Source organism: Telmatherina bonti (assembly GCF_933228915.1).
Source record: "Telmatherina bonti genome assembly, chromosome: 3".
NCBI classification, from domain to species: Eukaryota; Metazoa; Chordata; class Actinopteri; order Atheriniformes; family Telmatherinidae; genus Telmatherina; species Telmatherina bonti.
In genome coordinates this window covers 25,772,040-25,789,834 of record NC_136621.1, presented here as the reverse complement: position 1 = coordinate 25,789,834, position 17,795 = coordinate 25,772,040, and the positions used below count along the sequence as shown (strand labels likewise).

The following is a 17,795-nucleotide window of genomic DNA, read 5'->3' as shown; positions in this document are numbered from 1 at the left end:
TATATATATATATGTATGTGTATATATATATATATATATATATATATATATATATATATATATATATACACATATACATATAGCAACCAGTAAGCTCATCTGTCAATCTTGATGTGCTGTTAACAAAACATCCCTGGCTCAACAGAGACACCATTCTGTAGTATGCCTGGTTGTGACAATTCAGGTTCAGAATGCATGTGCACAGAGCAGCTGCAGAGACCGTCCCAGACAGACTCAATTATCAACACACCCTAGAAATGTCTTCACTCTGCTTTTGACTACATTGCTCTGCTTTGCAAGCAGCACGTGGTACAGTACATATCACAGCTGAGCAAACAGTGGTATAGAGTCAGGCAGAGGTGTTACGTCAAATTGCTAACCAGCTTGTGAAACACGATGGTAGAAAATGACTATACAAGGATGTTAGGTTTTATCCTTTGTAACACAACCAACAGCCTGTATGCATGTATAACCAGGTGTATTTATAAAGAATATTATTCAATATTGACAAAGACATGTTTTTTTTATAATTTAAAACCAAAGAGCAACACTGGTCCCAAAAATCCAGCATCTATTGGTCACTACTGGTCACATGTCTTTTGTTATATAATCTTTTTCTTTTTTTGTCTTATTGCGTTTGATACCATCAAACTGAACCAAACTATAACATTTTGGGTTTTAGATCTGGTTTGACCCAAAGTGACAGTCAACAAAACAATAACAAATCAAGTTATGGGATAAAGCCGAGGTAACATCCATCATTAACTAGTTGTGCAAAAGCCATTCAAAAAATTGAACATATTTTAAATCTTTTATATGTCCTACAGCCAAATATGTGAACACCAGAAGGACTCAAGTAAAATAAACAGGATTATCCAGTGACTGACCATCATTTCTACATCAGAATGACAGTGCTTCCGTCTAAAATTCCTGCCGTTTTAATTTTAAAACATAGTGTGTAATGCTAATTTAAACCACTTCCCCTTTAATAATAAAAACTTTCCATATTATCAAAAAATGGAATTCACACAACTGGGTCATATTTCAACCAAATACCATGAACATCTTATATATTGCAATACCAGCCATCTGAAAAAAATAAAACATTCACACAAACACAGAGGGTGACTTTACTCTGCTTTAATCTTAATTATTCACCTTCTCATTACATTTTCATGAAGCACTGAAGCAACTGCAGGCACTGTCCATGGGTTACATGAAGTTAAGTAATAGAGTGCTCATGTTGTGTATGTGCTTATCTGTGCAGGAAACTGGGTCATCAGTTCATTTTAACGCAAACACAAGTACCGCAGGAGTAACTTCGGGCGAAGACTGTTAACAAATTTGTTGAAATCCAATGTAGTCCAGTGCAATGAGCTGATAGGATGTGAGAAGAGGAACTGAAAGAAGAATCTGAGAAAGACAGGAAGAGAGCAAAACAGGACAGCACAGGGGCGAAAAGAGAAGTTAAGTAGAATTATAGCCATTTTTGAAAGGACAAATGTTTACATTTTACAAAAAAAAGTTATGTTTGAATTAATCTGAAATTAACAGGAAATTCTATTAATTCATTTCAACTCTCCTCTTAGATTTAGTATTCTTCATCCAAAACACCTTACAAAGTGAGGAACAAATTAGGGGGTTCATGTTTGGTTTAGTATATAGGCCAATGACACTTGGAAAATTTGTATGTGGTGAAATTAATCTTACTTAAAAGTTTATATAGCATCACAGTGTTAAAAACCCTATTACCAAAACATTATTAATAGGCCACATATCTTTGTATATTAATCTTTCCATGTTGGTCTTAACATTTTGAAAAGGTTCTTGCACTGCTGCAGTTTACTGTGCAGGATTGTAAGATGTCAAATGGCAATAGCAGCACCTGTTGATGACTTACTCACATGGTGACTCTGCCACTTCACTAAGATGGCAAGCAAGCAGATGACTCAGCAAAATTATAGTAAAGTACGCTGTATGTGGAGGAAAATACAAAAAGCCCACCACACACCACTTTTACTTTATTTTTTATAGCAGTTGGCCTACTGAGACAGTACTGCTTACTAGTTCTTTATGTTTTCTACACAATGATCTGTATTTGTCCGCAAAGCCTATGGTTTGATATATTTACAGACTTTGTTTCTTGTGTTTTTTGTTGGTTTTTCTTTTTTTTGTTGTTGTTGTTCTTTTTTTTTTGTTTTAGTTTTTTGGACAGGCCAGGGTTAAAGAAATGCATTTTCAGTTTTCAGAGAAAGTTAGATATACCGAGGAAGACAAATTAGAAGTTTTAGACCTTGGGTGTGGCGACATTGCTGGACAGCATTGTCGTGCTAATGGAACAGACCTTAAATATGCTCATATGATTGAGTCTGTTTAAGAACACAGATTAAACTCAGGTTTAACATTTGGACAAAGGTAAGAATCCGATTATGTATTTAATATTGGTGATTAACGTCGGCTTAATAGGTTAAAGAGGCATCAATTTAATCAGAGTACCCACAGAAATGGAACTGGATATGTGTGTGCATGTGTGTGCCTGTATGTGTGTGAAGAGGGCACAGCTGGGTCTGAGGCGATTTGAGGGGGTGGAGGCTTATTTGTGTGTTTGCAGCATGTCAGAAAGGCACAAAGATAATTGGAGCAGCAGAAAACAGTTAAAAATGCTGTTGCAGTTACAGCATTTTGCTCATAAATCTGCTCTGTCACACACAGCCCATGTACACAACACTGAAAGACAGGCTTAGTGACCTGGTGAGTAGGTCTTTGCCCGGTTGCCTAGCAACCAGGCTGAGCCCTACAGTTGAGGCTACGCAAACACTGCTTGTTTTATCTGACTGACAGCATGAACAGCAAATCGGAGCCAATCCAAAAAAAGATTCCTGCCATGAAACGCCACCATAACAGCAGGCCAACAGTTTCACTTAAACAGCAGAAGTGCTGGGAAATTCCTCCATGTTGGATGAGTACCAGTATATACACCACAGATGGACTTGTTCGTGATCAAAATTCAAGCCTCAACATGCATGCATAAACAGAGGTACGACTGCTACTGCATCGTTCTCCAAAGCTGTATGCATGTTGTGTCATGTCACTGGAGTTAGAGAAGCCTTTTTAGAGTGTTGACACCATTTTCAGATAAGAGCTGGAAATATCAGGAACTTCTTGCATAATTCTACTGAATATCAGTGTTAACACTGTGAGAAAAATGGTTGCAAAGATCCACACCTCAGATTCATTTTTATCAATGAACAGCTGGTTCAGCAGAATTAAAAAGAATTACAACACATTAATTTATATCAGGTTTACTTCCTAACAAAAAAATGCAGATGAATACACGACAAAAGTTAACTTTGTGTCTGCCAAATTGGCAAATGCCAGTCCAGTATTCACCATTTTATAGCTCTGTTTTGGGTCTCTACTAACTGTTGAGGCAAATACTGTATAAACCTCTCCATGTACTAAAGTCCTTTTAATACTGCACAAAAAACACCATACACCAGTTAACACCTTGCTTGATATCATGGAAGTGTTTAATTGCCAGTCTTGTGTAAAACGACTACACTAGTCCCTGGTATTTGTCTGCTCTAGCTTGGCATGGCTGTGATAGGAACATGAAATGAAGGTATATATATAAATGAGGGTAAGATGTAGCACCAATGACTCACATGCTACTGCTGGTATTGGAAAAGGATTCAATAATCTTGTTTTAGTAGATGTACTTGAATAAAAAAATAAAAAAAAACAACACACATTTAGACGTGGCATATCTGGGAAAAAATAGGACAAATGACCAACAAGTTAGCTTATAATTGCATCTGCTTGCTACAACTGGGAACTGCTACAGGTTCTTGTCACAATGGGAAAGACTTCTCACAACAAACCATCAACAGACCATCAAAGAAGAATTTCCTGTTCAATATTCTGTGTTTTCATCGTGTGATGCATTTCTGTGGTACCTCATACTATAGAAAATGGCTGTTACCTTGCATACATTTTGAGTTTATTGAGAAGCTCAAAATCTATATGTAGAAATTTAATTTCTCCTGGCCTGATAGGCCTGTTGTCAGTCAAAGCTTGTGAGGCTGAACAACAGCTATATCTGTAAAAAATTGTCTGTAACTGACTCTCCGTCATTTTTCACTGTAAAGGTCTAAATATAGTCAGAAATATGTGGATCAGTCTGCAGATTTATGTACTGATGGAGATTTTGTTATTTTCATTTTTGCTCTGCTGTGGAAAGAGTGTGATGAAGAAATAATCTGTGCACCTGTAGTTCTTTGTAGTTTTTGTTTTGGACTTTTATCCTCTTTGTTATATAAACAGTCGCTGTTGCCTCTCCAGGTACAATCAAAATTTAAGCTAATTAACATCTGACCAATGTGTAGAGTCATCTCTGAGTTGTTAGATTTTTGGAGGACTGCAGTGAGAAAATGTCCATCTGCAGGGACAGAGCACAGCCAACAGATGGTTGAATGCAAGTAATTGTAATGCAAATGTCCTGTTATGCTACTTTGGCTTGTCCTTATCAAACTGAGCTGAGTAAACTCAGTTTTATATGTGTATATTCTCAAATAACTTTTGATTGATTAATGACAAACCAATTATTTCTAGAAAGAGATATCTGATATCTAACTTGAGTCCACTATTCTGCAGATCTTCATAGATGTTCTTGTCCCTCACAGACAAATGATAAAAACCAACTGATCAAAGAAAATGTTAAAAGATTTCCAATGATAAAATTACAAAGAAATCATTGTAGGAACATTAAAAGACTTTATGTATCAAGACTTTTTGCATCAAATGTAATCTTTGTTGTACCCTCTTTGCAACTGTATCTTCTTATCAAATTAAAGTTCAGAGCTTAACATGTTTTTAAAGAACTAGTAACTGTGTGAAATTGCTACTATTTCACAATTACCGATGCTGGACTTTGATGACACTTCTTCCTTAAGGTTATCATTAATTCTTTTATTTTTCTGACATTAAGATCAAAGCATTTCTCATCACACCATTTCACAAACGCTGGCAGTTCACAGCCTGTCCCTTGAAAAGGATTGCCATTATGGGATGCTCTATCTGTGTGTATGATAAAAGGCAGAGGAGACAGAGAACCGCCTTGATGACAACCTGTGTTTCGAAACTATGACACTGGGCATGCGGCTGTTCAGAAAAACCCTCTGATTTCTGTCTGTTAAAAATTTAAAAGCAACAATAAAATCAGAAGAAAGCTGCTGAATTAAAAGATGCTGCTGCATTCCGATCAAAGCTGAAAAAAAGTAAATTGCAAATAAAAATCGTGCATCTGATTTAGATTTTTTTTAATATCATTATTCAGTTTATCTAAAAAAAATGATGTTCTTTAACATCATCCACACATTACACAAGAGGCTGTGGACAGAAAGAAACAGGATTCTACCCAACATATGTTCAAAACCATTTCCACACCTTTACACCAGAGGTATTCAGGAGAAAGTCTGGACAATTTGGTTCTGACTTTTCCACAGTTGCTGTTCACACCAGCACAACACAGTGGGAAGCTGTCAGCCAGAGATGCACTCTCACAGCTGGAAATGTCAGGGAGGAGGTGGGGGGGGGGAGATGTCTGTCTAGAATGTCCAGGAGGTGGCACGCAATACAGAAATTATGCTGTTAAAATTGCAGTTTTATTCTGCCACAACCTGTGAAAAGCCCATGAGGCTTCTTGTGTTGACAAGTACTATATAGAGCTGTGTTAATCCACAACAACAGGTAGCGAGTGGAAAGCAACATAAAAGTCAGCAGAAAGGAACAATTTATACCTTCATGTTAGGTAGCTTTAGGGCTCTTAGCCTCAGCAGACATGCATTTTTGTCAGGGTAGTTGTATATATTCTTAAAAACAAACAAACAAAAAAGTAATGCATTGACATCATGAAGGAGATAACACATCAGTCAAATGATGCCCTGCAACAACGGCCAGCAACACTGGTGAAAAGTCCAGACATCTACTGCAAATATAAACATTTCAGTCATTCCATCACAAAACTGTCACTTTATCTTCCATTTTCCACAGCCGAGCAAACCTAAATCACTAAGACAGCCAAGAACAGACAACAGCTGGGATTGTTCCACATATTTCTGATTTCTTCCCCCTACGTGGTAGCAACATGCTGAAACATAGGGATGTGCGTATGTAGGAGGTGAGAGAAGCAGTACACTCTCACCAGCACACACTGGAACATTTGCTGACACATTCTCATGATGATTTGGAGACTTTACTTCATGGAAAATCAAGCAGAAAGTCTAGATCAAACGTGGATATTTGTGTTAGTTGCCACTGCTCCTGAACATGTCTTTAAGTATTTCAAGACTCCATTGAACGCGTTAGACATGGGGAAACATGGTTTCCTTGACTGCATGGACAAATTGATAGAGACATTGTAGACACTTATGCAGTCCGATTTATGCAACCTTTTGTATGATTTGCAGCATATCTTCCCATGCATGTGTTATTAATCCATCTACAGTGCATTGTCTCCTTTAACTTTTTCCCCCATTTTTTGCATTTTTGGTTTGATATATTGCTTTCTAAAGAAAGACTGATCCTGGTGCATATGCAGTCACTTTGTTCAGTCTGCATGGTTACATGGCCACACCAGCTGCTACAGGGTCCATGTGACCCCTTGTGCATGTCTGAGGATAACAAAATGCACATCACACAAAGCTGTGGTTGGGCTGTCATAGAAGTCTAGAACTGCCTTATTGCCATTTGTGATATCATCTTAATTTAGATTCCATCAATACATCAACATCTTTATTTAACCCATTTTCAAAACAGCTCAAAATTCAACTAGATGGTAAAAGCATCATCATGCCTGGTTAAATTCCAGACAGGTGTCTCTCAACCTTTGGGCTAAAAAGAAAAATCCTGTACTAGAGTCACCAACAATGTCATATGTTAAAATGAAAAGAAACGGAAAAAAAAAAAAAGGGACTTAGTTACTCCATAAGTTAATGCCTTAAAAAGCACTTACACCTCAGGGAGCCATCACAAGTGTGAAAGACTTTAAACATATTTTATAGTCACAATTATTGATCATGTATGTTGTGAACCATGCTTTTATTATTATTCTAAAAGTTATTTAGAATATGGAAAAGAAGTCTTACTAAAAATAATCTTGGTTGCAACAATGTGGAACTTCTTATAAAAATCTTCTACACTTTTTTTTTTTTTTTTTTTTTTTTTTAAACCACGACTTGCACTAATTTTACTGCACACTTTAGCTCTTTATACGGTACTTTCTTTATTCATATTTTTTAATTGAAATATTTTGACGTTATATAAAAGGTTCATATCTCATTCTGATCTATATCAGTGAACTCTGCTTTACCAAATCCCCATAAAAGAACATTACATACACCTTTTTCCCCCTCTAAAATGGAATTCCAAATTCAACCAGTTTGAACCAGCGGACACATGAGTTTAAAGGTTTCAGTGTGTGATTGTGTCAAATATTTTCGGATAAGGTCCAGGTACCCTCCAATTACTTGGGTCAGACCTGGCCGTGCTAAAATCACTGTTACTTAGTGTTTATTTTTTCTGTCGTACTCAACAAGTGACAGATGTATACAACAATTAATATCTTAGCTTCTCATACAATCAATACCAAAGATAGCATTTCATTCCCTTAACAGTCAGATTTAAATTCTTGAGTTAATCTTGAAAGCTGGAAACTAAGCTGAACTAAACTAAGATGGCTGATGATCTCAGAAAGAGGAGGTCACATGGCCTGAATGTTACATGTAGAAACTTGAAGAAATTAAACTTGAATACTTGCTGGGTGGGGTTGCACAGCTATTTTGCATGTGCTGGAAATGCTAAAATGAGAAGCTAGCACAAGTGTTACCACCTTGTGTGAGATGTGCTCAGATAAGAGTGTGCCCCAGCAAACTAACCCTACCCTTTCTCTTACTATTTATAGAAGTACAAAATCTACACATTGTGTCACCAACCATCTAAATTCTAAAAATCCACTTTTCCCCTCTTTGTGTGAGCTTAGATTAATTATCAGCATTTATTTAGAGTATTAACCTCTGGGAGTTATTCCAAATATGATTAATTCTGTGCCATCTGGTTGCTTTATGATGCATTTTAAGGTTAAATTAACTTTCATGAAAACGACAAAAAGAAAATTCAAACACTGAAAGATGTTCAATATGCCTACTTTAGCAAGCTGGACATGCCAGGACACAAATAAGGCTCATATCTAATATTTCTATGTTATCTTACACATTTTATTCCATCAATAATGTCGACTTTGGCACTCCAGTCAACAGAAATGTTTCTAGCAACCCTGTTTAATAAGAACACATGAGAAGTACCTACATTTTATGTACCTTTTGTTCCCCACTGTGGTTGCATGCATGTCTCACTTCATGGAGCATCTTGCATTAGGTAATAATAGCAAGGTGAGAACATAAGGCTTAATGCGGCCTATGTGCCAGGAACAAACTGGATGAGTGACTACAATACTTAGATTCTTCTCAGTACCTGAGGAAAAGGTGTCATCTTTGGGTGTGGGTGTGTGTGTGTGTGTGTGTGTGGGGGGGGGGGGGGGGGGGGGGGGGGGGTTAAAATAAAAACATTTTAATTTTAATTTAAAAAACAAAAAGCAAGCCATCTGCTTGCAAGTGTAAAAGTGTGTCTGAATTATCCAAATTACAACTTTGAAAACAGAAATGAAACATCTTCCTAATGTCTAGGCACCCTGAAATCTTTACCAAATCTTTACCAATGACTGAATTATAAACTGCAATGTGTTTTTATTTCTCCTTAACAGCCTCTATTGAATCAGGACCAATGTCTTCTTAATGCCTTCAGTGATTCATCACTGTTCCTGCTAATGGTGGGTATTCCACTTCTCCATATACACAGCAGCATAAAACTGATAAAATGATTAAAAACAGATTATCTTGGCTTGTTGCCAACTTGTGTTGAGGGCAGAAGGGTGTGCAGTGACCAGATCAGTAAAAATCAGAGACAAAATGGGGTTCCAAGTTGTTAGAACAGATATCTGAGAATAGAGACACACATGCAACAAAATAATAAATAAAAACACAAATAACTAATTTCAGTTCAAAGTGCACATATTGACCACAACAGTTCTACAAAGTATATCCTCACATGATTACATAACCATTATTTTCTCCAGACATAAGTCTCCTAAGCACTGAATGGATTTGATTTGAGATGCAATAAAAACCAGCTGAAACCACATATATTATATCCGGTTTGTTATATTCTTTCTTTATTTAGTACAAAGAGGTTTTGACAAAATGTCAAACTGCAGATGTGCTGCTTTTGGATGCTTTGATAAAAATATTGAAACCAAATGCATTTTGTAACATTTATATATTTCACCTGAAGACTATTAAATTATTAAACAATATAAAATAATTAAATATACAAACAAATTAGTTTAGCATTTTGAGACTCTGCCTGACTAAAAGGTATACACCTGCCATTAATTGTGTCTTCCAGCTGACACTGTCAGTGTGAACTGAAGCCTGAATGCTGAAAATATCAAGTGTTGACATAAGAATTTATGCTATGCAACAATGCAGGTCTACTTTTTCCTTTTAATTCACAATTTTTAAAATCTACAAATATATTTTAACACTTAACAGCAATATTCTTACATTTTCCCACCAATTCCATCAGAATTAAAAGCTAGAAATTAAAAAATTTCTATCTTTGTCCAATATAATCTGAGCTCATCCTCCAGTTGGACTGCAGTTGGAGGGCTGTTAGACAAGGCACATTTGGTGGGTCCTCCATTAGAGGGCATGTATTCTAAATAATGCCATTAATGGATGTGCAACATCCCAGTTTACTGTCATTTTTTGTGACCAACCACATTTGTCCACATGGCCATGGTGCACAAGAGAAATAACTCTCTCCAGATGCCCATTTATAGAAATATGGCCATGTGTGCAATAACTGAAATGATGTAGAAGGATGTATATTACTATGATGTGGTCATCAACTTACTGAGTATTTTAGAAATTTTATCAGTAGATACCATTCTAAAAAGACACTTAGAATTTTGTGCTTGTACAAGTTTTATTCTAATATGCTCTAATATTGGTTTCCACAGCAGGAAAAAGCTGTAATAAGCTAAAGTACACCTGTTAGACCCAAAGGCCTTTTAAATGTCAGCATCTGAGTGTAAAAGGTAGTATTAGTCAGGTGTACATGTAATTCCAACTACATTACTACATTAGCCATGTGAGGGGGGTCGAGGCCCAAGTCACTTAAAACTCACCCCCTTTGACAAAACACCTCTAAAGAGCACAACCGACCAAACTACACGAGGACACAAGCCACAGATCCCAAAGACAACCCAACAATCTAGCTAAGATAGTCTAATGAGAGGGGGGGATTTTGGGACCTCACAATTTAATTAATACTCAGTGATGCAATTGGAAATCAAGTTTTGATGCATCTTCATTGCTCATGTTTGGAGGTATGTGGAGTCACTTCAGTAAATCATCTGTGATAAAATAGGTCTATGCAATTGGTGTCAACAAAATTTTGATACAAAACTGTTTCGTCCATTGTTTACATCTGGCCATGCCCTGCCTCACCTTGCAAAGGATCTGTTTCAGTTCAGTAACATAAAAGTCAGATGAAATGATCAGACTGGCACTAATAGCTTTGAAAAAATATCTGGTATGAATCAGATTTCGTACCATTTATAGGAATGACCTGGATCAGATTCATGTTGTTGGATTTATGCTGTCCACACTGTTATTAAAAAATAATAATTAGATATGGGTAACATATGGGCTGTAGTCAAATTTTGGACATTATTGCCAGTAGTGTAAAAACTGCCATAGACATCTAGTGCAGGCTTCATGCTGTTTACAGGCTCAGCTTCAGCTCATCATTTCACATTTCATCATTATGGATTCACATTTAGTTGAAGGATTTCTAATATTCATGAATAATTTTTTTCTGCATCATGTTGCATCCAATATTTTTTTGGGTTTTGGGTTTTTTTGGTCTCACCCATTAGACAAAATACCCCAGTTAAATTACCCTCAATCTTAACACTTCTTTCACTTTCACTTCTCAACTACCAGACCACAGCTGCAAGGAGCTCTTTGCATAACCCAATGTGCACTAATAAATAGAAACATCACTATTACTCCATGCAGCACTAAGCACAGTACAGGCACTCTGGAGGTAAACCTGATGTTGCATGACTATTTTGTACATAACTCTCCCATGAGCAATAATGGTGTTAACAAAGCTAACAAAGTTTCAACAGCATCTCGATGGTATAAGCTAACAATAATGAACATCACACATACATCTTATGTAATGAGAATGTTTGACATTTTTATTGTTTTTGTATGCAACTTTTGCCACTCCCTTAACAACTCAATGTTCAGATTGTGATCCAATCCAGTGTTGATTCTCTGAAAAACAATATAAATTTAGTACGCTGCTGGCTGAGTTGATAATGTTTGACAACGTCATGATTTTTGAAGATGCCTAAGAGTGAAATCCTGTATCACAAATATTTCAGTGGGGAGATTTTAGGATATAACCAAGAAAAGTGCTTATGTAATTAATTAAATTACTGTTTTCATAGCTAAATTTTGGTTAGCTTCCACATGCCATGGTTAGCTTCATTGTTCTCATACTATACTCATTATTCTCTGATGAGAGAACTAAGGAAATTCATTATATATATATATATATATATATATATATATATATATATATATATATATATACACACACACACACACACATATATATATATATATATACACACACACACACACACATATATATATATATATATATATATATATATATAATGTGTGTGTGTATATATATATATATATATATATATATATATATATATATATATATATATATATATATACATATATATATATATATATATATATATATATATATATATATATATATATATACATATATACACACACACATTATATATATATATATAATATATATATATATATATATATATATATATATATATATATATATATATATATATATATATATACATACACACACACACACACACACACACACACACACACACACACACACACACATACATTATATATATATATATATATATATATATATATATATATATATATATATATATATATATATATATATATATACACACACACATATATATATATATATATGTATGATCTGAAGACAGGGAGGGACTACCAGACATTTTTGAATACCTGCTGAACTGGTATCTACACACACCCACAAAACAGAGAGAATACCTTTGTCACACATACAAAGCACTGCTGCTTAGCTGAAACACAATCAGCCATACATGTACGAACAAGCCTTATCAAGATGTCCTCTGAACCAAGAGGACACTCGTGCTTCTTCTGCTGCACCTTTTCTCTTCAGCCTAAACTGTGTCCTACTTGATTCTTTTACTTTGTTTTGCTGAATTATTTTTCATGATATGATCTTCACTCATTCTTGTTTGTTTCAAAAACATCACACACCTCACACATTCAATAAGTCAGGGTTTCTCAGTTCCGGTCACCAGGCCCCTCTGCCCTGCCTGTTTTAGACATGATCCGCCTCCAAAGCACCTGAGTCAGATTATTGAACTTCCTCATCAAGTTCTTTGCAGCTTGTTAATGAGCCCTTTATTTCATTCAGGTGCGTTAAGGTAGGGTTGCCTATAAAACATGCAGGGACAGGAATTGAGAAACTGCAATAACATTTAAACGGATTAGAGCAAACATGATTTTAAAGACATCTAAAGTCATATTTCTTATACACAACAACTCAAATAAATGCAACTGTTGAGACTGATGTTTGATCACATATCTGCACTGTAATGTATCAACATACTTTTTTTTTTTTTTGTGAAAATGTAATCGCCCCCTTCCCGAGTTCTTACTATTTTGAAAATTTGTCCCCCTTAAAATCTGTCAACTCATCAAAAAAAAAATTTCTTATTAAACAACCAACCATTTCTAAATGTTGACTTTATTTGTTAAGGGAAAAAGCCTCTCCAAGCCTTTATGACCATGTCAAAAAGTATTTGCCATCTGAACCTAATAAATGGTTTTGTCACCCGTGTTAACTGGCAATACGTCTTTCACACTGATGTGGAGGAATTTTGGACCATTCTTCTCCCCAGAATTGTTTAAATTCATCCACATTGGAGGGTTTTTGAATATAATCCTCCCATTTAAGGTCACACCAGAGCATTTCAGTTGGATTCAAGTCTGGACTTTGACTCGGCCAAGTTTGTTTATTGCAGCCATTCAGAGACAGACTTGCTTGTGTTTCAGGTTGTTTTCCTGTTGCATAACCCATGTGCACTTGAGGTCATGAGCTGATGGCTGAACATTGCTCTTCAAAATTTTCTGGTAGACCATGGGATTCATGGTTCCATCATTCACAGCAAGTAATCCAAGTCCTGAAGCAGCAAAGCAGCCCTAGACCATCACACTACCAACACCATGTTTGACTGTTGAATTGATGTTCTTTTTATCATGACGTTTTATCTTTACACCAGATGTAACACAACACACACTTTTTAAAAAGTACACTTTTGTCAAAAGAATATTTTTCCTAAAGATGTTTCTTGCAAATGTGGGACAAACTTTTGTGTTTCTTTTGGTTAGTAGTGGTTTTTGCCTTGTAACTCTCCAATGGACACCATTTTTGTCCAGCATCTTTCTCATTGTTGAATCATGAACACCAACCTTTACTGAGCCAAGTGACGCTTGCAGCTCTTAGATGTTGTTCTGGGCTCTTTTGTAACTTCCTGGATAAGTTGTCATTGTGCTCTAATTTTGGAAAGCTAAGCACTCCTAACAAGGTTTGCCACTGTTCCCAATTTTTCCCATTTCAGGATAATGGCTCTGACTGTGGTTCACTCGAGTCCTAAAGCCTTATAAATGGCTTTGTAAACCTTTCCAGACTGGCAGGTTTGAATCACTTTGTTTTTTTACTTGTTCTTGAACAAGTAAAAAAACAAAGTGAACATGCTGGATCACAGCATGATGTTTGTTTTCTAGATTTCACAGCCTACTTCATGTTCTCAGACAGGTTTTATTTAAGTGATTTCTTAATTGAACATGTCTGGCGGTAATCAGGTCTGGGTGCAGTCAGTGAAATTTAACTCAGCTTTAACTCAGACATGAAGGCTTGGAGACCTTTTTCTCTTAATAAAATCACTATTCAAAAACTGCATTTTATATTACTCAAGTTGTTTGTCTGATATTAGAGTGTGATGATCTGAAACAAGTGTGATCTTTTCCCAAATTTTGAGATATTAGGAAGGTGGCAAATTATATAATATATATATATATATATATATATATATATATATATATATATATATATATATATATATATATACACACACACACACACACACACACAATTAGTTATTCAACCATCCCAGGTATCATTTGTTATGTCAGCTTTATTTGACTAGTTAATTACTTGTGAAAATTTAGCTTTATTGGTTATAAAGTCATTTCAGGATGCAAAACACAAAACTGCAGATTCACATGTGTCACATTATCAGGTGAACAATGACTAGAGTGAATTGTCAGTCTAAGATCCTCACCTGTAAAACACAGTTGTAACCACAGTAACATCATATAACACCACCACGTTTGTGGAATTCTGTGGCTATTTTTTCTATGGTTTTCAGGTCCAGAGTCTTGCTTCCTTCTGGAGTCATTTAGGGGTTTACAGTTTATGTGCAGCACTGCAGTACATTGCTTGAAAGAGATCTATTAAGTATCCAATATTCCAATCAGACTACTGTCATTATCCTTCCCACTTCCAAAAGGTGCAAAAGAATAATTTAGTCGAGTAACAGTATTGCTTAAATTTAATATCTGTTCATTTGATAGTATCTTACTGTAATCAATCTTTTCAGTGTTTACTCATCTAAAGTAAACTTTAATCAAACACAGTGTACCAATAAAAACTTGTCACTGAAATATAGCTACGTAGTTTGTTTTTTTTTCTTTTTGGTGTTTTTTATTTCACTTTTAACTTTAACTGAACATGACCAGTCTGAGATCCGGTCTGCATTTTTATAATTATTTTTCACATCTTGTTTTCCCTCACCTTTTTACTATGAAGCTGTCATTTGCTGATAAAAATGACAGATGAAGAGAAAAATACCAGAAATAAAGACATTTATACAATACAAGTGTGAATATAGTTGTCAACTGTTTAGAGAATCCAGAGTAAATAAGTGTGCATGCTGATCTTGTTTGTGTCTTGCACTAGCTGTGTGCAACTATGATGTCAGGGCAACGAAAAGTGATCATACATAGATGGTGAGTGGCTCCCTTCTCTATCCTCATTATGCAAATGCCCTGTTTGCCTTCTGTGTGGCTTCATCCAGATGCCACTTCAGAGTATTTCTAGTCTCTTGCTGGTTAGCGCATGCAATAAGTAAGCCTGCAACACCCAGGCCAGATTCTGCTGTATGAAAAGTGCTGTAGATGCTTATATCTGTATTTCCTGAGCTGTGAGTTTTATCGAAAAGTTGTTCGCTTATCTTTTCTTTTAACTTTGGTTTGCAACATTTATCACAAGCCATCTCCGCCCCCAGCTTGTTGTGTAAGAAACTTTCTACACATTTAAGACTCGTCTGTGTTCAGTTAACTGATGGAAACTCAGTGAAGAAACCTGATCTCACTGCAGCTCTACCTGTGCAAAACCTTCTTTGGCCTGTGCTTTCTGCACTGTGCAGACTATTCATGTTATCATCTCAGAGCAACTCACCATACACCGGCTCACGGTAGACAAGAGGGCTGTGTACACTCACTCACACATGTAAAGTGTTAGCTTTGTGTACCCTAAATACATTTCCTGTAACACAACCCACAGAGCTGCCCACAAACTTGCAGCCTCCAGAGACAAGACAACTTGAGCTTATTACAATTAATGAAATTACACAATTTTGCGCAACTCTTCCAAATCAGTGAGGCTAAAATGGAAACTGTGGTTGTCTTCTTCTTCAACCTCACACAGATGGTCACATGACTGGGGCCAAATGATTTGAGCTGGGTGTCTAAGACAACCAGTGAAGAAGAGGAAGTGACACTGGCAGCAGAATATTTGCTACAGTACATTAGCACACGTGTGATTAAAGGACATTACTATTTTTGAAACCATTCTGTGCAGAGGTCCGTGTCTAGACACACACACACACACACCCACCCACCACCACGACTGGTTGCCCACCCATAGATGCACATCACATCACATCACCCACCCACACACACAAACACAAACCCACCATTTCACAGCTTTAATCAAGATGTCAGACCTAACATTAGAGGAGAAACAACTTGAGTAATCTAACTTCCTAGTGTGTCTTCCTCTCGTCTCTCTTTGGCCAACAACAGACATCTCAGCTTTCACCACTCTGCAGACTATTCTACTCTTACATCTCACACCGTCTCCTCAGCTGGGGCCTCTTCGAAGTGTTCTCACTCATTTATCATTGTTGGCAAGCACCTGCTTTGGCTCTGACACCTGCCTGCTCACACTAACACGCCATCAAAGAAAAAGCCAACAGGTCAATCTGACAGGGTGCAGACCTACAGCCCTGAGTACAACACATACGCAAACATTAACAAGTACAGCACTCCTTCAGACAGTGACCATCCGTCTACACACCCACAGCCATATGCAGCAGAAAGGATTTGTGAATGAGCCGCTGCTCTTACCTTGGCACTGGAATCCCTGCTTCCCAAAGCCCCTGTGGACAGAAGAGAGAGAGAGAGAGAGATGTGAAATTTGTGGAATGCTAAAGAAAAAAAAAGAACTGATAAGGACGCACGCGCACACATAGACAACAGATATGTCCAATCACACGTGAGCGCACACATCAACACACACAGCTGCTGCAGCAGCAGCGACAGCGGGCCCCCTTGTCTCCAGAAGCATTCCTCCACCAGCCCTCCAGTGTCTGGTGCGGGTGTCGGGGTCGATGCGGTAAACAGCGAGCAGCAGCAGCGCCTGCTCTGCGGATGCCGACAGCGCATCTACCCCGACAGGCCCGCGGTCCTGTCGCATCGTGGAGGACTGTGGGAAGAATGGCGCACCGCGGTGTTTTGGATGACAATGACACTGAATGAAACACTGCGGTGTCAGTGAGCAGAAAGGCCGACTAAAGCCGCGACGGCAGCAGCAAGTGAATCACCTGTGTCCTCCCCCCCCCCTTCCCCCCCACGCTCGCTCGCGCGCACACTCACCAGATGAAGTCTGTGCAGTGACTGCAGAAGGTTGGCTGCTTGAAGAAGCGCGCAATGAACTTGTGGTTCTTCACCTCGTGCACGTTCTTCTGACGAAGGGCTCCCTGACGGGCAAAGCCGCGCGCGCTCTCCGGTACCTCTCCGTCGCTGTTGGGGTCAGCCATCTTAACGAGGAAGCGGCGGCGGTCCGAGAGGTACGAGGGGTGAGAAGAGCCAAGACAGAGAGGGAGAGACAACGGAGGCGGCGGGGGAGAACGAGTGGCGGTGCAGGTGCCTCCGCCTCCTCCTCCTGCTGCTTCTCCTCCTCTCCGCCCCGCTGGCCGCCTCGGTGGCGCTCGTGCTGTCGGTGTTTTTGATGTTCTGCGTCCAGAGCAAGCTGAAGCTGTTGCTGCTTCTTCCGGCGGGTCCCCGTGCCGCGCGCCTGCTTCCCTATTCTCACCGAAGTGTAGTTGCTTACGGCTCTATCTCTCTCCCCCTCTTTCT

At 37.7% G+C, this 17,795-nt stretch overlaps 1 protein-coding gene across 2 annotated transcripts in view; it reads right to left on the bottom strand.

Moving 5' to 3' along the window:
- Positions 1–17,491, bottom strand: part of LOC306754336 (protein kinase C beta type) — a gene marked incomplete at both ends in the record, with an annotated part of 35,725 nt that extends 18,234 nt beyond the window's left edge. Inside the window, 2 exons of one of the 2 annotated variants that reach the window (XM_079238315.1) lie at positions 16,785–16,816; positions 17,313–17,491. In XM_079238315.1, coding sequence (XP_079094441.1) covers positions 16,785–16,816; positions 17,313–17,476 — 196 coding nt within the window. The remainder of the gene's footprint in view (positions 1–16,784; positions 16,817–17,312) is intronic. The other variant, XM_079238314.1, reaches the window with a different exon arrangement.
- Positions 17,492–17,795: the final 304 nt, after the last annotated feature.